Source organism: Tinamus guttatus, unplaced genomic scaffold, assembly GCF_059628265.1.
Source record: "Tinamus guttatus ecotype Peru unplaced genomic scaffold, ASM5962826v1 Tinamus_guttatus_pri_ptg000497l, whole genome shotgun sequence".
NCBI lineage: Eukaryota > Metazoa > Chordata > Aves > Tinamiformes > Tinamidae > Tinamus > Tinamus guttatus.
In genome coordinates this window covers 312,294-334,886 of record NW_028289031.1, presented here as the reverse complement: position 1 = coordinate 334,886, position 22,593 = coordinate 312,294, and the positions used below count along the sequence as shown (strand labels likewise).

The 22,593-nt window shown below is 39.4% G+C and overlaps 1 protein-coding gene across 1 annotated transcript; it reads right to left on the bottom strand.

Annotated features, from left to right (window-relative positions):
• Positions 1 to 1,225: 1,225 nt before the first annotated feature.
• Positions 1,226 to 22,033, bottom strand: KDM1B (lysine demethylase 1B). The gene is made up of 20 exons (XM_010225332.2): positions 21,928 to 22,033; positions 20,988 to 21,112; positions 19,196 to 19,285; positions 18,535 to 18,646; positions 17,724 to 17,840; positions 16,893 to 16,931; positions 15,603 to 15,807; positions 14,272 to 14,456; positions 13,239 to 13,415; positions 12,257 to 12,331; positions 11,047 to 11,184; positions 9,412 to 9,583; positions 8,515 to 8,642; positions 6,951 to 7,082; positions 6,043 to 6,117; positions 4,982 to 5,098; positions 3,994 to 4,119; positions 3,507 to 3,629; positions 2,570 to 2,722; positions 1,226 to 1,919 (listed from the first exon to the last, which is right to left on the bottom strand). Exons 1-20 carry the CDS (start codon positions 22,015 to 22,017, stop codon positions 1,836 to 1,838), a joined length of 2,463 nt encoding a protein of 820 aa, XP_010223634.2. The 5' UTR covers positions 22,018 to 22,033; the 3' UTR covers positions 1,226 to 1,835.
• Between the last annotated feature and the right edge of the window lie 560 nt (positions 22,034 to 22,593).

Sequence of the window (22,593 nt, the reverse complement as noted above, 5' to 3'; positions counted from 1 at the left end):
TGTCTGGGGTTATTCCTCCCCAGGTGCAGGACCTTGCACTTGGCCTTGTTGAATTGCATGAGGTTTTTCACCATCCAGTTGTCCAGTCTGTCCAGGTCCCTCTGGATGGCAGCACAGCCCTCTGGGGTATCAGCTACTCCTCCCAGTTTGGTATCATCAGCAAACTTGCTGAGGGAGCACTCTGTGCCTTCATCCAGGTCATTGATGAATAAATTGAACAGGACTGGACCAAGGACTGACCCCTGGGGGACCCTGCTAGCTACAGGCCTCCAACTAGACTCGGCACCACTGATCACCACTCTCTGGGCTCTGCCATCCAGCCAATTCCTAATCCACCTCACTGTCCACTCATCTATCCCACACTTCCAGAGCTTGCCCAGGAGGATGTTGTGAGGGACGGTGTCAAAAGCCTTGGTGAAGTCGAGATAGACGACATCCACCGCTCTCCCCTCATCTATCCAGCTGGTCATTCCATCATAGAAGGCTATCAGGTTAGTCAAGCATGGTTTCCCCTTGGTGAATCCATGCTGACTACTCTTGAGCACCTTCTTGTCCTCCATGTGCCTGGAGACAACGGCCAGTATGAGCCATTCCATCACTTTTCCGGGGACGGAGGTGAGGCTCACTGGCCTGTAGTTGCCTGGGTCCTCCTTCTTGCCTTTTTTGAAGACTGGTGTGACATTGGCTTTCTTCCAGTCTTCCGGCACCTCCCCCGCTCTCCAGGATCTTTCAAAGATGATGGAGAGCGGCTTAGCTATGGCATCTGCCAGCTCCCGCAGCACTCTGGGGTGCATCCCATCAGGGCCCATGGATTTGTGGGTATCGAGTTTCCTTAGGTGCTCTCTGACCCAATCTTCCTCTACCCAGGGCAAGTCTTCCTCTTCCCTGGCTTCTTCTCTTGTCCCTAGGGCCTGGGGCTCTAAAGGGCTGCCCTTGGTAAACACTGAAGCCAAGAAGGCATTCAGCAACTCTGCTTTTTCTGTGTTTTTCGTAACCACTTTGGCAAATTTAAACTACCCTATTATTTGTAACGAGGAAATCTCTGAATAAGTAGCAGAGAGTATTGCAGTGAAGCTTTTTCGGTAGTATAAAAGTTCAAGTTTTCCTTTCAAATTTTTATTAACTCCAGTAACCCTTCTATGATTGCACCATAAACTGTTCTAGCAGTCTCACTTAAAGGAACAAACTTGATATTCCAAAGCCCCACTTGTGGAGAATAAGCATAGGAAATATTATAGAAGAGGTTACTGATTGCAAGTTGAAAGAGTGATAGTTGTGTTCCTTCTTGCAGTAATTCTTGAAGCTGGGTAGGTTGTTCAGGCTTTTGGGAACAAGTTTGAACTCCTATGAACATAATCAACCTGAGAAGCACAGTTAGTGGAAAAGACCCATCATTGTTACTAACTGCCAGCATTTTTTAAAATGCTGTACATTAATAATTGTTTTAATACGACCTTCTGAAATGAAGGTCTATAATAGTATGACTTAAGCCATACAGAAAAGGACTCTCAACAAAAGTTCAATTAGTAAAGCTGCATACAGTAAATTTGCCAGAGACTCCAATGTTGCACGCAAGAGTAATACCTTAAATGGGGGGAGGGTGGGAAGGCAAAGAGAAGGGACAGAAAACAAAACAAAAACACAGCCACACTGATCATCAGGGCTTAAAAAGGAAAAACAAAACAACAAAGCAAAAACAAAAAGGAAGAGGAAGATTTTATCTTCAGGTACCATATACTGTTTAAGTACCACTTAGGAAAAAGTAGAAAATAGGAAACTTGATAATTTTGCTCACAGAAATCAAAAATATATCTATAAACACAAAATGTCAATACTTAGAACGCTGCTATTTTGCTCGCTTCTCGAACCCCACTCAAGTAAGCTCCCGTAACGGTCTGAGGAAAGTGTCTATTTGTGGCCTGTATTAAAGAAAAAGAAAAAAAAAAAAAAAAAAGAAATGCATCTAAATGCATCTAAAACAGAACAGATAGAGTTTTAGTTCATATGTTCTTTTAGTTATATTTTCCTAAAGCATATATCCATGACTAAATGTTGTTAAAAGCTATGGAAGGTTCTTACTAGAAAGAAACTGAAGCAAATATTGTGGAATTTAAGAGGAAAGCTTCTGAATTTGCAACTTCAGAATTTGCAAGCAAGTCAAGTAGCAAAAAGAGTCAACTGTTTTGCTACCTGCACCTTAAGTGAGGCATGTAGTATGTTTCAATGTAGGAGACACAAGTACTCTCAGCAAAATATATATCTGCTATAGCTATGTTATCCACAAATGAAAAGGCAGGAAATTAATCTGACTGAAAATATAAGCAGATTGTGTGGTCTTGTCATATTCTCTACCACATGAGTATATAAGCCACTCAGGACCTATTTGGTAGACTTTCCATTCCCAGCACTAATATGTGTGAGGTTGCCTGTTCAAAAATCACAAAATATGAGCATATTTATATAACAGTATTTACATGCTACCTAGTATGCTAGTACTGTTTACAAAAATCATTTTTCCTAAGATATAACTTCCCAAAAAACCTTAGTGAAAAATAACTAAGGACCTTACCTCACCAGCAAAGAAAATTGTGCCTTGTATATCTTCAGCTATAATGTCATAAGCCTCACCGCTGCCTCCCGTTTTGACAAAACTGTATGCCATTTGGAGCCAGGGGTCTTGGCTCCATCGAGTAACAAAGAACTTCACTGGATCAGGAACTTCCTGCATAAACACAATAAAATCTGAGCAGTTCAGTATGGTTTGAAAATTAGTCCTGGGGAGGATACAGAAAAAGTCAGTGTCTATAGCTCTAAGCCATGACAATAGTATTTTTTATTCTCTGACATGTTTTAGTATAAAAATCCCACCCAATTTGACGAGAAAGAGCCAGGATCACAACTATGTGAAGGCTTCGTCAACTACAGCTCTGTTTTACTCTTGAAGGGCTTGGGACTGTCTCTTATACAAGATCTGTTATCAACAAATAGGCAGATACTTGCGGTCAGGTAGCCCAAGAGACTCAAGCTCAATCCATAAAGTGGAGTGCAAATGACATTGCTAAATGATAGTCTTCAGCTTGCCCCAGATTTAATTAGCTTTTATATTAATTGTTCTCCTGATGGTGAGCTGGGAGGACAGAGAATTGGGAGAGAAGTGAAGGGATTTTTCCCCAGTGTTCTCTTATGGCCAGGATGGTAAGGCCACGGACAGGTGGTTGGGCCCCTGCCCCAAGGGAGCTCAAGCAGCTCTACTTTGAGGTACAGGGCTGAGTTTTAGTTTTCTTTTACCAGAATTTTTAGGTACTTTTTACGTTGGTCATAAAAATAAAATTCATGTAGCTTAAAACCTTCATAATAGATTAGAAGCAGAGGTAAATAAAAAGGAAAAAAGAAAAAAAAAATCATAGCCAAGCAAATAGTATATTTGTATTACCTTCCAAAAACTCCGATTTAATTGCTTTCTGAAAGTGCTTAAAATAAAACATGAGCAAATAGTTTTCTCTTACCTGCTCCTTAAAGAGCTCTCGAAGCACAGTCATGCACTGCTGCAAGACTTGTTTATCATCCAAATTCTTAATGGTTGTCACAGCATCCCCAGTGACCACTGACATTAAAATGCTTTGTTTGCTCTAGAAACACGACATGAGCGTATCAGGTCACTTAGATCACTTAATAAAAAAGGGTTTTTGTTTTTTAATAATTTCTTGAGAAGCTGCTTTTGATTACCATTTGCCCAAAAGATTTTTCAACTGGGAATTAACCTGTGCGCTACAAGAAATTAGTTCTGACACTTTACAAGAGAAAGTTCATATTCTACATTTTTCATACTCAAACTACAAATCAATCAGCTTTTTTTCCTTAATGACCAATACTGCTTCCACTGCTTTTTAGTAGTAGCAGAAAGAAGTAAACCTTTCATTGTTCAGTAATTATTTCACCTAGAATTCAAGCAGAATTTCTGAAAAGGCAACAAACAACACACAGATGTGATACCTCTGGATCCATGTCATAGAAAACACTAAAGAGTCCACGCTGAGTAGAGTTGGGTGGCACATGACCAAAAAAGTCAGCTCCTTGAATTTTGCTGTCCCAAAATCTGTAAGGAAATTGCAAGGCAATCTGGAAAGAGAGAGGGAGAGAGGATCAACGATTTTCCTACCTCAAAGCTCACAGCTGTATATGGTACCTGTTCTTCTTCCAGGTCTTTCTCTTTTCCCCTCAATTACAGACAGCTAGTTCTACCACGGGGTCTCTACAGAGATTTGGGCCTGTTCACCAGGAGCCAGGGAGGGAAATGAAACTGCTGAAATCTCACAAATTGGAAAGGGGCAGACAGAATTGAACTCAAAAGGACTTAGCTGTGAAAAACATTTGAGAAATTAAGCAGAAAACTTTTAGAAACACAAGGCAAAATGCAGAAATTCCCCACATGGAGGTGGGGCAAGGAAAAAGAAAAAAAGAAAAAAAAAACTCACTAGGGATATTCTCGGGAAACATAGTCTTTTTGCCCTGGGAAAATACTTTTGACTTTGGCCAAATTCACAACTTTGAGTGTTCTTGTGAAGTAGCTAATTTATGAATTCTAACATAGATTTTCCAAAACTCTCAAAATCAGGTACAAAAAACCTCAAGTGATATCCTGCAAGCAATTTCCTTTAAAAGAGACATTTAAGTTGAAAATTTAAGCAAAAGACATGTTATTCCAGATACCATTTTGTTCTTATGGGCCTTTAAATAATACGAGAGTAAAGGAGCATCTGAGCAGGATGTCTCCTCCCCTACTCCTTTCTTCTCTGTGCTCCACCTCCCCCCACAATCACACATACCAGGCACATCACATAAGATTTTGGCCACAGAATACAAGTGAAAACAAACACATAAATCACAAGAAATACGTATCAAAAGCAAGAGGGCTAAAACAGCTTTCAAGCTTTCAGGGTTTTTTTGCACAGAAACTTAAAAGTGCTTCTAAATTACATACCTTCTCAATGACTCCTGCTCCTAAACTATTAATGGCTTTAATTTTTTTTTCTGACAGTGGAGGATTAAATTGAATAGCATTTTTCTGAAGAAGGGCCAGTGGTACAGTGACTAGTACCTGAGGAAAAATAATTACAGTCACAAGAGTAGCAAAAGCTGAACACAAAGATTAAGCCTAACAGCATCCTCTGAATGGATTCCTACATTGGATTCCTACATTAGATGCCTAACAGCATCCTCCTACATTGGACTCTTCATGTAGGATGCAGCCTCATACTCAGCAGACAACTCAAGATTAGCGTCTGATTTTGCTTTGCACATTAATAGAAAGCACATACATTACATTCAAGTGACAACAAGAGTCTCACGTCACTGATTTCTATGCTGTAGTCTGTTCAGTTGCTTCCAGAGTGGCTAAACATGCTGTTAATTAATTTATATTCAGTGACACTCAAATTAACAAACCTATCTTTGAAGGGAGAGATGGTCATTATTTTGTTTTCTTTTCCTCTTCAACCTTCCTCCCTCAAAAAAATCTGTTCCCTAACATTGCTGATGTCCATGCAATCTCGATGGAGTTTAACATATCATTTAAAAAAAAACAGACTAAAAGCTAACTTAAGCAGCAAGGAAATCAGGAAATAAGGAAGACTGAGAAACACTAGGTGTCAAGTCTAACATCCCAAAAGGAACAATTTAACAGCACAGATTCACATGTCATACAAGGTGAAGTTGAATAGGGAACATAAACTGTAACTCACTTCAGAGACCAGATAAAAATGTACTTGCTGCTTCCTCCCGCTCCCCTTTTTGGATACGTGCAGAAGTTACTGAGTTCTTTAAGTGAACAAGTACTCAAAATTCAAGCATGTTCAGTGAAAAACAGTCACTAGCTCATCCGCATATGGGCCACTAGAGCATAGGAATTTTCATCTTTGGGGGTAGGGGAAGAAATTGGACTGCACAGTCTTCTGAGAGAGGAAAAATGAGGAACTTGCATTACACTCAACATTGTTCTCGCTTTCCCTACAAAACCCCATGCACTTGAAGCATCGTGGGTACCTTTTGGGCTGTCCACACTGTCCCTTCTGCAGTAGTGACCTGTACTTCCTCGCCAGTGTAGTCTATACTGTGTACCTATTGAGAAATAAATGCACAAAGATTATAAAGTAAGATCTGTATGTAAAACACAGATTCAGACAAGAAGAGCTGATTTAGCACCACTCTGCAATCTAAATATTGAAGGATATAAATTTACAGAGAAATACTAAGAGAAAGGAAAGAGGAAAGGAAAAAGAGCCTCTATAGAAGCTAATTAAAGTAATCAATGTCCTCAAACAGGATTTCCAGGAATAGGATAGTATTCGTTACTAGAGATAATAAGCTGCTGACATAAAAAAAGGAAAATAATGGTACTCTTTAAAATTTTAGTTAATTACAAAAACAGGCTTTTTATTAGTATATCTCTGTGAACAAATACTAATACAAATACTAATCCAAGTATTTAGTATTATTTAGACTGTATCCCTAGGATGCAGAAGTACAGCTGTGTTTCGAGTACAGATTTAATAGAAATAGTATGACTCAATGGTAATTACAATGGCAATGCTTTAATTTCTGATCACTCAGAAACTAAAAATAAAGAATACTTAAATTGTCTTCTCTTTTTCTAAAGTTGGACCCAATTTCCATCTATAAAAAAGAAATTAATAATGATAAAAGATGTATTAGCAGTGAGGGTGACAGAGCACTGGAACAGGCTGCCCAGAGAGGTTGTGGAGTCTCCTTCTCTGGAGATCTTCAAAACCCGCTTGGACGCAGCCTTGTGCCACGTGCTCTAGGTGACCCTGCGTGTGCAGGGGGGTTGGACTAGATGATCTCTAGAGGTCCCATCCAACCTCAAGGATTCTATGATTTAATGGTTCAGGACAAAACAAGCCAGGCACTGCATTAGCCTCACCCAGACTTACTGGAAAGTTCAGCCGGATGTCCAGTCCTTCTGCCAACGTATCGATCACAGTAGAATATCCCACAGTTAGCAGCGTGTGATCTCCAGCAAACTGAGCAAAAAATTCATTGTGGTCCCACGAGCGTGCAGATACCTGAGAGAACATCGGAGCTGTCTCTGCTGCTGAGGCTACACAAGCACTTCGCAGCAGCCCCACCGCTCACAAAAGGCGGAAAAAATACACCACCAGAAGAAATGGCAACTCCAACAAAAATGCACAACTCACGTCCCTAGGGCTCTATATGCCACATAAATTCCTGGATTACTAAGTGTCATAATAGAGGCTGGTCACCAGCAGATAATTTATATTTCTGCTTGGTATAGAAAACAAAGGCAAGAGGGGGAGGAAAAAAAAAAAAAGCAGGTGTTTTTGCAGTGTATTTATTTCCATTCTCTACCTGCTTGGGGGAGGGGAAAAAAAAGCTATCAAGTAAAATATTTAGATATCAAATAAAAAATGAGATATTTTATTTCACAACATTAAGGAGGAGATCTCAAAAATCAAAACAAAAATCATAACCAACAATTTGTAGGCTCTTCCAAGACTCATTTCATTGACCTTCACTTCTCAGCTCACCCCAAAAACCCATAGCTCATACAGTAGTGATGTTTGCACTAAGTAATCACATCTTGACAGTCAAAAAAGATCTCAGACTGCTATTCAAATGTGAATTCCTATCATTGCCGCATATTTTTATTTTTTAAAATCGAAGGTAAAGTATGATAGATTTTAATATCTTTCTTATTACCCCTTGGGTACTCGTGAGGTGTGAAAGCTTGAGAGATCAAAATATTTCACATTGACTGAGCTGGCACAGCACTGTCTTGCAGTTTGTGTTCTTACATGTGCTTCTCAGTTCAAATGATAATTGTGCATCTGCACATATCAGTCATTCCACTACTGCAAAACACTGGTCCCTAACATCAGCAACAGGACTGAATAAGTAACACACAGCAAACAACATCAAACTTGGATATTTCCTGAAGCTGCTTGGAATTGAAATCAAAAGTGAAGTCAGGAGGAAAGCCAAGTATCACATAGTCAACAGAATACCTAGGAGTAGTGAACTGGGGCCCACTGTCATGCTGTTGCAACACTTCAGAAGTTAAATGCATTTATTCTCAAGATACCTAGCAAGGTAGAGAAATACCTCAGTTTCTAAACACAGGACTGAGAAGCAGAGAAGTCACACACAATATCTGAGGAAGAACAATTCTTCTGTGAATGCTACTGCCCCAAATCTCTGCAGAACACCCTTTTCCACTGCACCAGCTACGCTCAACTTTCAGCCTAAGAGAGGTTCTCAGTGGAAACACAGCAAGAAACCCTCCTAAGTTACTTTGGGAGGTGTTGGAATGCATGTCACTGGATGTTTCTGAAGAAAAGGTCAGGGATACAGGAACAGTTTAGAGATCACTGATTCTCCCTTGGGGCCAAGGGATGGATTGTATGACTTCTCAAGGTCACTTCCAAGCCTATTTTCTAGGAAGCTCCACTATTTCAAAACACAGCTGTCAAAACTCACCTGAGAGAGAGTGGTGCCACAGGCATACTCCAAGTTACTGAGATGGAACTGCAATACTTTTTCTTCCAGCTCACTGAACTGGATACCAGACTCCTGAACAAAGGCTTTATAGATCTCTTGTATTTTCTCTGTACAAGAACACATTTGAAATAAGGATGTGGTGAGCTACATCACAACTCCCATCACATAACAGCATACTTGGTATAACCAACTGAGACAGGAGATAAAAATCATTACACCCCCACCATCAATATACAGTTGATGATATGTCAAGATAACAGAGAATCCTTGCAAAAAAATCCTCCTGTGATTTTTACAAAGCTGAAAGAGCTAAGCAAGTAGATTCACAGTTCACTGAAGAATGTAAGGACTAAGTTTTCTTACACCTATGCTGAAAAGATTTGGGAGGTCTTTATTTCTAGCACAATTATATTTTCTTGTGGACCATACTGGCATGCTATAAGTGTGATGGATGGGACCCCTTTTCCAGCAGAAGACTTTGATCAAGCTCTTAGATTAGGCAAAAAGAATGGCAAGTTAGGGCTAGCTCAACTGCTATTGTCACTGGAATATAACCAGTAGGGAAAAAAAAAAAAAAAAAAAAAAAAAAACTTAAGTCATGAAAACAAGGTACTACATCAAAAGTAATATATTATTTAAAAGCCTTCAAATTAGGCTTCCTTAAAAATTCTACGTGACATTTTGGCCCAGGTCTATATGATGATCAAGCTCTGTCATTAATAGAGTGAGGATTTCACTGCTGGATTTAAAGCCACATACACAACCACACACCTCTAAACCTTACACATGAAGTCAAAGGCAAGTTGTTATCAAACACCAATTCTAATGATTCTGAAGACAGCTACATGTTCACAGTTAAAAACATATCTCGCTTACCACCGAGAGGGACATCGTGGTGCTGCGTTTTATCCTTTCTCCACTCAGAGACAACGTCCAGGATGGCATTGAAATGGAAATCCATGCGTTTATCAATAGTGGGATCTGTTATCCTTCCGCCTTCTTGAATCAAGTCACATCTCTCTCCTAGTTTGTGCATTTTAATGCCAAGCTTAAGGGAAAGAGATTGTATTACTTTAAGTATGGAAAAACTGTAAATTTTTCAAAGTTATTTAAAGTTAGATGAATCCCCTAGATTCAAAAAACACCACTTAAAGATATCCAAGTCTTGAAATAATGTCAAATTATCTCAGAATTTCATTATCTTAAAAACCGGAGTAACAAATTCCCCTTCCCTTCTTTTTCTCAGTTCTCCACAAATTCTAGGTTTTTTTTTTTTTTTAATTATTATTGTTTGTTTTGTTTCTTCTTTCCATTCCTCTATCCTTTGTTATATCAGGGTTTTCCTGAAACCTCATCTCTAACCTTCTTATCAAACCAGGGGCTAATATGTAGATACTTGGTCTAGGAATCAAATGTGATGAACCAATGTGTTCTTCATTTAAATCTCACCCTTATTGTCTAATTGTCATTAGTATCAGTTATTTTGCACAACTTTCTGGTGACTGATGCCCAAATAATTCCCTGTGATTCAGAAATTGCCAGTTATTGCCTATTTCCTGAAGCACACAAGCAAAGAAAGAAATTATTTTAAAGTGAACCTAGTATCTTGCTCTGCTTGTTTAACTCATATGAAATGCACATAAGACACCTAGGTTATAATAAAGACTTTTAAAATGTTTAACAGAGTCAGTCCGGAGAAAATAGCAAAAATGCAGCACTAACTTCTTCCTAGAGCCTTGTTACCTAGAGCACACTCCAAAGTTTTTCTCATATCCTCACATATCTCTAGGCTGCTGCTCACCACTGCAGATCTCTTCAAGATACAGTTGTACTTTGAATGAAAGCTGGCATCAATGACCACATAGGGATGGGCTCCCAATGTGTATTCAGAAGTCATTGCTCCTCACCTCATAACTAAAACATGATTTAAGAAAAAAATACATTTTTATTCTTCATGACACTATAGAGTGCTAAACAGTTAACACTACATGTCTGTCTGAATAAACCTCTTACTCAAGTTTCACTTGGAGAAATTCAGCTTCCTGCCCAAAAGTCTAATGCATTTTGCTTTTTGTAACTTGTGTGAAGCTGAACTAGAAACAGAGGCCAAAAAAGACACGTCTGCTACAGAACCATGTATTAAGACAGCACAGCAATAGCCTCCCACGTAAAGCCCTTTCCAGCTCCAAGGATTTGCCTATGTTAAAGTCATCAGCTTGCCAGGGCCCTGCTACATTACTGTCTCCAGAAAAGGGCAAAACTATTATTGCTTCTGATTCTGAAGCTGGAGTCACATTGTTCTGCCTTACAAAATGCCCCTGAAACGGCTCTACCACCCTTCTCTGCCCACAGCTGCTACCAAAGATATGATAACAACAAGAAGTTCACTTACAGCTGGGCTTTAACAGCGTCAGGAAGAACAACTGCCACCCTTATCCACCCACCCAAGGCTGGCTTCTAGCAACCACTTTTTCTGCTAATAACAAGTCACGACCACTGCAAGGAACCCACTTGCTCACACATTAGTGCCATCGGGTTGTTGACACATCCGTTGACTATTTGGGCACCTCTTCCAACAGTGACTCCTTTGAACGTCTTATCATCCCACACTCGGCCACCGATCCTGTCTTTAGCTTCCAGGACAATGACCTAGGACACAGACACAGCTTAGCAAACTGTGAAGTCTGGTTATTTTCAACATCACCTTGCAGTTGAAAAGGTAAGGAAAAGTAATCAGGTATGCATCAAAGCTAATAATCTGAACATTTTATTCTTGGTTTGTGAATGTAGTTCCTTTCATTTATGCATTTAAATTGTCTTTGAAAGACAATTTAAAGACATACAGACATAAAGAAAAATTTTAAAATGTTAATTAAAAAAAAATCTAAAGACATCATTTATGGGATGCCTTAACCTTCAGTTTTGAGATATTACAGCTATTAAATACAATGATCCAGATGCAACATCCATCTGAGGAAGTCTGTAAACCTTTTGGAGGAATTCAGTCCTGGGATGTTCCAAGAATACCCCTTTCTCATGTTTTCACTATTCTTGTATACCTCCTTCAGCATCCACTACTGGTTATAGTCAGTCATAATCAGAGTATATTTCATTTATATAAAACTATTCTGACAGTTGATCTTTATATATTTTACTTCTGGAAAGCTTTCTACAAGATATGATGCACAAAAAACATTTCCTTAATCAATAGCCTCACAAATGTTTACATGTGTAAGGAGTCACACAGATTTTTCATAATACTCCAGTGTATAAAATTATGTCAACACATAACCACTGTGGACAAAATTGGCAATGATAAATAGGAAGGAGAAAAGAAACATATCCAGTTTCAGATATACCTGTTTTTAATAAACACATCATGCAACAAGAATACAGTAAAGTGCACAGAGCCGCAAAAAAAAATCTTATTTAAAATAGTCATCATAATCTAAAGTTCCATTACTTGGATGTGAATATCCACATCTCTGCTACCTTCAACCCAAGTCTACATAAAATATTCATTGCTTGCTGAGTTGAACTTTCACTATAACACTTGTTTTAACAGTAGATTTACTCAGTAAATCTCCAGAATTTACAAATGTCTATGTATAGAGCATCCTAATTCATTTGGAACAGGATTGTAATTTTCCTCACTTTGACGAACACTTTCAAAGGAGGAGTTTGATTTTTTTTTTAAGTTATGCACTCTAAAGTTTCTTACCTTAATTCCAAAATTGTGCAGTTGTCGAGCTGCTGCTAATCCTGCTGCCCCAGCCCCAACAATGATGACTGATTTCTAATAATAAATAAAAAAGTTTGAGTTTTTTTTTTAAAGAAAAGAGAGGACATTTCATACATTTTTATTCCTGAAGTTAAAATATCTACAGGTTTCAAAAGTTTATGCTCTCTTGTTCTCTGAAGTAATCGGTTTAGCCTTTAGAAGCAATAGTACATTCAGTATATAGAAAAGGCAAGTTGTAGTTTTGAGAACAGATACAGATTGAGCACTTTAAAAAAAAAGGCAGATATTTCTACTCATTTCATCTAAAACAGTTGAAGTTACCAAATGCCTAATGCAATCTAGAGCACAGCACTTGCAATGATTTCAATCACAAACGTAGCTGACCATTAAAGAACAGTTTATAAGTTAAACACACAATTATGCTTTCCATGTGTAAGTCAACTTACTATTTCTAGATTTTCTGTTACAGAACATGTGCATTTGCTAAGTTTGTCTGAGATGTCATACAAATTGCTAGCCATAAATATGTACTTTTTAATCATGGTTCTTGTCAGCTAGCATGGAAGAGGAGTTTCCTCACCTATGGAAGCTCAATACGTGAGTTCGGTGTGTTACAATGTAAGCTATGAGAAGACCCTACATCTACTGGGTGTTTTTCACACAGTTCTGTTCCCTCTGTCTGAGGGAACTTACAGAAAGCACAGTGAAAGCACAGATTTTCATGAGAACCAATGCCTTGCTAGCAAGAATCTGTTGTCTAAAGTTTCAATAACCATTAAAGGCAAGTGAGAACTGTGTGAAAAACACACAACTCTGACATGGTTTGAATGACAGATTACAAGCAGAAAATAGTAAGAATAAAATAAATTTTAAAAAAGTAAAAAATATACAACCCAAAAAAATATGATATGTGCCATTTAGTTTTATAGCACTAACAACAGGGATTATTACAGCAACTTACATTATGGTACTCTTTAGGAAGGAGATACTGGTCAGGACTGACTGATAGGATCCCTGTATTAACTAGCCCTTTCCTTGTCATAAAATACAGTATCCTCTCCATTTCCTGTACACAGCGAATACGCACGAGCCCCCGGACAATGATATGATTAATACATTTTTGAGGAGTAAGAGCCTCCTGCAGAAGGGAAACAAAAGAGGAAAGTGTCAGTAGTCTAATAATTTAATGTGGGTATAACACATTTAGACTGTAAGCCAGATGTTAAGGTTTAATCAGGAACCATACAGATTTCTGAGAACATTATAGAAGTTTGCTTTCTGGAAGTGTTTTGTCAGCCAGCTTTACAGAGTGTGCCAACAGTTTCCCTCTTCCAACTTTCCTATAAACACAAAGCAAGATTATCATGGAAAAGGAAAACATGAGTCTGTAAGATACACTTGTGAACTCCATGGTGTGCCTTAGAAATGCATCAAATGGGAATGAATTCATTGCAAATATGAATCTACCTGCTAGCAATGCTCACAGATGGCATTTCAGCAAAAATGAAATAAAAATAGATCAATATCCAAAACTGCCACACATAAATACTGACATTTGTATCTGTAAGTTTGCACACGTAAAATTTCAGTAGGCTCCAGCTTTCATTTATATTACATACAAATAGAAGCAATTCTATTGAAGGCAGTGGCAGAGAGATGCCAGAAGCAAAAAGACAGTCAGTTGCTATCCAACATTCACATGAAAATAAAAGGATAAAGCACCCACTAACGTTTAGAAACGTTGAAGCAGCACTTTGAAACTTAATAGCTGGGTGTATAATACAAAGCCTTAATAGCTTAAAACCTTGCATTTTACTGTATTAAATTTACAACTTTATTATTACTATTCACAGAACTGATTTTCTAAACAATGGGAGCAATTTTTGTGCTGTATAAGGAGATGCCTGAGGCAATTCCCTTTTCCCTTTCCCAGAAGGGCTCCCCATCCCCAGAAGCACCTATTATTTGCCAACAGCCCAGTCACCATCTCCCACCTTGCAGTTGGTGTACCACAGAGCCAAAATCAGGTTTCTTAAGGCCAAGTACATGGTAGGGTCTCGTGAATATTCTGGGAACTCATAGAGCTCATCCAGTTCCATGACATCTGGTCTCACACAAAGTGCTTTGCCACATTCATTGGGCTGGTAAAAGGGCTGGAAATATTTGTTCATTCCTGCAACTGAAAAAAAAAAGACACACAGACAATTAGTCACATTCTGCTGTTTCCTTGCTGTCCCTCTAAGATGGCCCTCAAGTAGATAAACAAGTACTGAAGTATTTAACTCTCTAGCCACCTTCCAAATGGTTTCATTTCATTTATATAATCATGTATCCCTCTTCTACCCTTGGGCTGCGCAGTACCCTTCTACCTGGCCCTGTCAGAGCTTACCTTTTGTAAGAAAAGCAGTATGTGCCCCAGGTACCATGAGGAGGCTAGCAAAGGACAAGATCTAAACTCAAATCTGAGGACTACGAGGACAACCACTGCTGGTGCAGACAGTGCAGGCTCCTGCAGTCCTCTGAACCCCTGTCATCTTTGACCCCCCAAACTGCCTGCAGTGGGTAGAAACTACAAGTAATCACCCTGCATAGGCAGCACTGGTAGCTCTGGGTAATGCAGCCAGTTTTCTCCCTGTTTGTTAAGTAGACAGGTATCTGTCGAATAGATAAGCTGATTTATTTGCAGCACCTAAGGAGAACAAAGCTAGGATGTGGAAACTGCACTTTGCTCAAAGCACTCTCTCTGAGCTAGAACTGAGCTTTATCAATAAGCACGAACACGGAAATCCTGAATTACCATTTTTCTACCTGACCTGTTTTGCAGATCAGTAGAAGATTTGCACTCCCAGGCTCTCAATCTCAAAGCTGTCGTTAACAAAGAGTTAAGATAAAAAGAATCTGAATGCCTGCAGGAGTCCTGTCCCTTCTCCAGAGCCCCAGAGATGCACAATATCAAAACGAGCAAAATTATATTTTGTTCTCTATTTTTTTTAAATAAATCCTCATTTCCTTAAGAATGCAAACACCATTTAAGCACCCATAAGTTAATTTCCCATTTCGATCAGCAAATGCCAGGTGGCAATCAGCAAGCCTGTGCAGCCTGTGCTCACACCTAAAAGAAACGCCAGGAGGAGAAACGCGTTACCTTCGGCTTACAGGCAGGTAACATAGGAGGCAGAGAGGCGGTCACCCAGAGCGCGTGTGTTAGTGCTGAGACAAGAGCCAGCGTTTCTGAGCCGGGAGCTGCAGGTGCTTTAGCAACTCAGCTCCGAAACAAGATGTACCACACCTACTTTAGCCACAGAGCCCTGCAGACGGCCCTTACCAGTCAAATTAGGCACGCTCTTTAAGTGCTCTAACTTCACAATGTTGGATTCACCAGGTAACCGATTAGTGCTGGTACAGGATGGACTCATGCCCACGCAGTCTGGATAATATGCAGCTAGAAAGGGAGCTGCCACACTGTCTTTCAGCAAAGGAGGGAGTATGAGCATGGAGTACCACCAATGGTCTGAAACTTCAGCCACTCTCTGGCCAAGCGGAGAAGTGAAGGAAAGAGGGGAGAAGAGAACACGTCAGTACTTGGAAAACGTTGGAAAAAAATGAACCAATTCCCCCCTCCCTCCAAAACTCAGACCAAAAAGCACGAGAAGCACCAGTCTCAGAATTGCAAGTCATAAAGACATTTTCTCTCCCTCTTTCCCCTTCCTCAGCCTGACACAGAAAGCTGTAGCATTAACCTGCTCCTCAGAAATGGAGCTGAAACACCACAGACTCCACACCCTTGTGGAAAGCAAACAGACAAGACATGCCATAACAAGAAATCTGTGCCTTGTGAGGCCCGTGATAAAATGTTTACAGTTGTTTATGCAGCCAGAAATCTGAACTGAGAAACGTCCGAACTAACTGATCGGTTTTACTTCGACTCTACTATCCCCATCAAAGACCTCCTATATCCTTAGCAAACACTAATGATTCAGCCTGGACTTAGAGATCAAAAATGCATTAAGGGAACTAAAACACAGAGCTTCCACAAGAGTCAACAGTAATTCACTTGAACATATTTCCTGGAATAGAGGTACCTCAGGTACACTTGCCAACACTGGTTAATTGATGAGAAAATCTGAAATGCAGTGTTACATTATTATAAAAACATTGCAACAGCAAAGAACACCAAGTATAGTTTTGTGTTACGAGGGGGGAGAGATAGAAAACATGTTTTGATGTTCTTGTGCAGTTTCAAAAAGAGATGACTAGCTTTAACCAGGAAAGAAACCACCTGAAAGACCTGGAAATTTGGGGAATGGATTTTTATTTGAAAGTTGGCAATTGAATGCTGCCTTGCATGCTCAAAATGCAGATTTAGGACTAAGCCTTGAATCACAGAAGGACACCAAGAACCTCCTGAAAACTATTTTTATAGGAAGTGAAGAAAAAGAAGAGAAAGCAGTAGGCTGCTGTAGGCTCTGTTGCAAATAGTGATTGGCAGTTTCCTGGACAAAATGCATAAACTCTGTCATGACTAGCCAAAGGACTAAGAAAAGGAAAGCACATGTCATGCTTTAAGATTGCTTTTACACTCTAGGACAAATGAGGAGGAACAACTGCTACTCACCAAGTCCTCAGGCATTGAACACTGGTCAGAGCCCTCAGTCTGAAAGAAAAGTCAATTATATCAGTACTGGTCTTAAGTTATACAAACAAAGAAAAAAAAATATACTGATCTATACACTCATCTGACATTAAAATATACATCCCGTTCTAAGGAGAACACCAGAAAAAAAAAAGAAAAAAAGAGAGCGGAATTTTATAAAGAAATTCTGTAAAGATTCCACATTTTCCAGGATTCTTCCAATCTAGACTAAATAGGAGATTTTTTTTTTTAAGAGTATCTTTATCACTGAATTTCAAGGTGAAATGTTTACCCTTACACTTCTTATACGGGCAGCATTTTCACGTCCTGTTTCTTACTATGTAAATTCTATGACAGCATAAAGACCCTCTGAAATTTCAGGAATTACCTTCCTGCTAAATCCAAAAATGTTTACTTTAAGCCCCAAAGCAAACTTGTTAAAAATTAATAAAAGCTCTTAGAACTTTTCTATTTCTTTCCTCAACAGTGGAGTATGCTAAGCAAAACAGAACATTTTAGTGTATGCTTATTCTGTACATACTGATATCTTTCAGCGACGACAGATTTTACAACTGACCATGCAGACAAAGAAGATTCTGTATATTTCTCTTTTGCCATTTTCACTTTGAAACAAAGAGTCCAAACACCTTGTAGGACTCTAACCATGCAATTCTCCAGGTGGCTTCTGAAATAACTTCTCTCAGAACTTATTTTGACAGTAAAAATATTAAAAAGGAAAACAAGAAGAAATCCACGTCTTCAAACAAGAAAATCAGCAACTAGTTCCCACAAGGCAGACCTGCTGGCTCATACCTTAGTAGAATTGTTCAGTTTCATACCACATCTGTATGTTTTTGCTATTTGCGGTGTCAGCTGGATTTCCTTTGTCAGCTGACGCCATTTACCACATTCTGGCTTTGTGCACTGCACCTACGAGTTAAAAAAAACAAACATGTTTTTACTTGTTACTGATCATAGATAAGGCTAATGAAGATTGCTAACCAATAAGAAAGAAGGTAAATGGGAGGGAAGAGTTAAACACAGGCTAAACACAATTTTTAAATTGATTCTCGTGTAATCCGCACATCACAAGTGAGACATTTGCTATTTGTAAATCTTGTGTCAATCTCCCATAAGCAAATTTCATCATAGAACCTAACTCCAAAATTAATTCTATACCTGATTGCACACCACTAAGAGAATACTTCCTGCCATCCCAGTCTCTCCTTTTTTTCTCCTACCTGGAATTTAAAAAAAAACAAATAGATTTTATATCTCATGCACTCCTGCTTCCACTAGGCATGCTGTTTTCCCTACCATGTCTTACTCTATTTGCACATCTGGTCTTGCTGCTTTACTGGGAAACAGGAGAAGGCTGTGGAGACGCTGACCAGAATTATTATCTTGCGCATCTCCCCGGTGCGCTAACACCAGAAAGCCCCTATGAAACCTCAGCTGACCTGCCACCCCATTACAGAATTAGAAACCGTTTCAGAGCAAGAACTAAGGAAAAGGCAGAAAGGATGGAACAGAAAAGGTAGTTTGAATACAGAAGTGTATCCTGTCTCAGACTACCATCACACTACAATATACCCGAGCCCACAAATCACTCACTCTGTCTTACCCAGTAAGGAAGCTGTTGATCAGCCATGAAGGCTTTTGGACTGGGCTCACTTTTACCATTACTCGTCCAAATCCTTTTCCAGGCAGTATATTTCTCATAACCATCCTTATGGCTAAGAAGACAGAGAAAGGAGAACAGCAAGCAGTTAGAAAACCGAATGATCTAATTTATTTTAAGCAACAGCTGTTACTCTAAAATTAAACATTTTATATAATGACAGAGAAATGAAACTGAAGATAGTCCTATATTTTTTCCTAATAATAAAGGGAGACGGTCATGGATCTTATGGTAGTGATAAAGAGCACCCTGGCCACTATGTGCTCTTAACAGTGAGCACACATTCATCACGTGCTCACTGGTTTCGCTTTACAAAGATGCAATGTCTCCCGAAGCTTCAGAATAACCATGCAGACAAAACAGCCTGCTTAAAAGCAACTGGTTTTGTTCCTGCTACTACATATAAGTTGATTATTAGCCCATACCACACTTGCAGTTTTCCCAGCAGCACCTGAGCCCCACCTCAAAAAAAAAAAAAAGGCAAGCCAGAAGACAATCCTTTGTGTGCGTGTGCATGCGTATATATATGGATACAGATGACATCTCAATGCTTGTAATGTCTGCCAAATTTTTAATAAGTTTCAAGCTTAATTAGCAAATCTACCTTCGGTAATAGTGGTCAAAACATTCATTGCAGAAGTGCTCCCCACAGGACAGATGATACCATCTAGACGTATACCCATTTTTAGCACATCTGAAACGCAAGAGACATGGAAATAGCATTACAACACATTTCCAAAACCTCCCTATTGACAAGAGTGCCTCCCCTAGCGCAAGGAGCCCGCGAAGGACAGGACAGGGCCACACGAGCTGCCCTTGCACCCCACACCACGGCACACGAAGCGTACAGGAGGACAGGGCCACACGAGCTGCCCTTGCACCCCACGGCACACGAAGCGTACAGGAGGACAAAGCTTCTCTCTATAGGAGCCTGCAGTTCCCTTAATTGTTTCATTTCATCCCAGTATTAGTGCAGGGCGGGAGAGATCGTTTAAAGGAGTCTTTTTCCCGTCCCTGCCCAACTGATTCGTATGTTATTGCAGCACCTATTCTCCCCAGGACAACAGGTGAAGCTATAAATGCAAGTCTGAACACAAAACAGATGTTGGCAATTTTTTCATGCAACTGAGTTGGCTGCAATTTTAACCCAGTAGGACAAGATCTCGAGCAAATAGGTTCACATTTATTAACCTCAGAAAGAAATACACATTAACAATAAGTACATTCATCAGACAAAGCAATCAGGCCAGCACTCTTAATTTAGAGAAAACTCTCAGGTAACTCCATGAAATGTTTCCCTAGAGCTAAAAGTACAAGTGGTAAAAAGCAGTGACCTAAGCTACTAACTGAAGCTAGTCACAAAAGAACTTTAAAATAATGTTTGCATTAAAATGCACTTTAAAATAATGCATGCATTTTGTTTAAAAGAAATGACAGTATAAAGATATATAAAATATTAATGTATGTAATAAGACTAATATGCTATGTACATCATCTCCTAAATGAAAAAGCAATGTTACTGATACCAGTTTATCAAGTATTCATTTACCAAAAGTTTCTTATCAAGAGCCAGTAACAGTTGCCTTTCCTATGTCATTAGTGTGCAGAGCTCCTGATGCCAAGAAGTGATTCATATATGAAATAACCTAGTGCTCCATTTCATTGTCTTATTGCAAAATAAGACAAAATGGAAAGTTTGTCTTCAGCAACAAGGGAGGGAATAATGCCACAAACATATGTTCTGCCTACTGCATAATGAGGTCAGACACGCTCTTTATTAAGGGTAGATCTTCCCTCCATCGTAAGGTATTCTGGGGGTTGGACTAGATGATCTCTAGAGGTCCCTTCCAACCCTAAGCATTCTATGATTCAGCACCTCCAGGTTCAAAATGCAAAAAGTGCTTGAATATAGTGCATAAAGTTGCAAGACTTTGAGACAAAGCGGCCAGGACCTCAGGTTGCAAGCTCAGAATCTCACCTCAGATTGCAAAGCATTTCAACAAGGGAGTGACAGGGAATTTCTGCAGTAAACCATGGTTTCATTTTCCATCTTAATGGCAAGTTTAGCTTCCTCCAATTTCACAAAAGTGCTCTTAGTTTCACAGCAGCAAGGCATGGGCCAAAAGGCAACATTAATAATCTAAATAAGCTTATCCTAGAGAAATTCTGTATCAGAATTAGCAACTTTCACAGGAAAAAAAATCACCAGCAAAAGGAATAATTTGTGACACTTTCCTGGCATCTTGAGCCTGCAAGGAGACATTTAGTATCTTTCAGATCTCCCTGCACATTTAGAAGTGAAAGTTTTTCCACAGTGTATTTAAAATTCTGAACCTCAAATGTAAGTGTAGGAAAGTCAATGAAGAATACAGGTGTGCAAATAAAAAGCAGCAAACCTTTCCGCTGCACTGGCAAAGCAAACCGGACATGCTGCAGTGCATCCAGCTTTTTCACACTTCCTATACTTCTTCTCCGATGCTTCGTCATCATCATCTGCTGCTTCAGCTGCCTTCTTCTTTACCTAATAAAGAAGAGATGAAATCTGGCTGCAGATGCATTTGCAACACTGCAGCCTTCAAACTGTTCTGTAGTTGGCGGCACGGCTTCAAATAGTTAAAACGATACAGATCAAACCTTTTCAATCCATTGCGAAATAGCTGCAGCATGAAACAACTGTCAAAGTAGGTCATTTCTGGTTTTTGTTTTTTAAAAAAAAACAAAAAAGAAGAAGATAGAAATACCACTTAGAGATAAAAACATCTTGCCTTAGTCTAACTGATGCTACTAAAGAATTTGTAAGAAAAGCTTCTAGTTTAAATCATATTTTAAAACTACATCACGTGGGAATGACTCAGGCCTCATGCATTCATGCTCTCTCTCCTTTGGAGAACCAAAACCTGATTGGTACTGATTGGTTGTGGTCAAGGTTTGCCATCTGCTGCTCAAATAAAATATCCATTGTTTCTTTGCTTTGCTTTTATTGACTCCAGATACAAAGTTATGTACCAAAACACTCTTCTGGGCCTCAAAGGTGCTCTGTATTGAATTGTTTTAGGCCTCAGTCCAGATGAGCAAATGGCCTTTTTTGGCTCTACAGGGATCTGTGATCATATCTGGAATACATCCAGTACCAACAGGTTATACTAAAGAGCTGCCTTTTCAAAATACTGTTTATAAGGAAGGTAGTTAATTACTTGAATAAGTAATTCTCTCTTTGCATAACTACTCTGCAATGCAAAGATTTCACATTGAAGCTCCTTTTTTTTTTTTCCTAATAAATGTCAACAATAAAATACAAGAGTACAAAGCCAAGTATTTTTAACTTATTGTAAATACCTGTCTTCCTGAACTCCTCAGAGGTAGGTTGTCTGGAGACTGGTCTGAAGAACAGGCTTTTTTTTTCGTTCGTACCCTTCCAGTTGACATTGTACTGTTAGATCTGCAAAAAGAGGTAGAGGGTAGTTTAGAAATAAGAATAATTGGTTGACTTTGCAACCAATTATTTAATTACCTGGACAGTTCAGCCACTTTCATGATACTGCTTTTGCCAGAGTTACCTAGATAAGAATCTGTTTAGCTTGACTATTAATCTAAGAGGACAATGAGAACGAGGCATTTAAGGGGAAAGGAACAATAATATCATTTTAAACTAAACTCGGAGTTAAGATTAGATCCTTGAGTACATCTTGATCGGATGTCCCAGAGCAGCACACGCTGGATTTCAGTAATCTGATTTGTGCGACAGGAAGACCCGGGCTGGCATTACCACCGGCAAGGCCAAAAGCACCGGCTCAAAACGGCAGCTCCGAAGCACCACGTTTAGCACCGCTCCTCTCCCGCTCGGGAGCGGGAGATCCGCAGCGGGAAGCGCCTTTCCACAGCCCGTACTGGAGAGACATGTAGCACCAGGTGAACAGCCCGCTCCACGGCTTGCCTCCTCTCTGGTGAATAGCATGACGATGAGTAAGATGCAAATAAAGAGAGCTCAGAGCAAGAATTAAA

Excerpts from the sequence above, each read along its gene's own strand:
- KDM1B (XM_010225332.2), bottom strand. The coding sequence starts at position 22,017 with ATGTCAACTGGAAGGGTACGAACGAAAAAAAAAGCCTGTTCTTCAGAC. Across the intron at positions 18,647-19,195 it reads TTTGACCACTATTACCGAAG|CCATAAGGATGGTTATGAGA; the intron begins GTAGATTTGCTA and ends CTGTCTTCTTAG. Across the intron at positions 17,841-18,534 it reads ATCAACAGCTTCCTTACTGG|GTGCAGTGCACAAAGCCAGA; the intron begins GTAAGACAGAGT and ends TTTAACTCGTAG.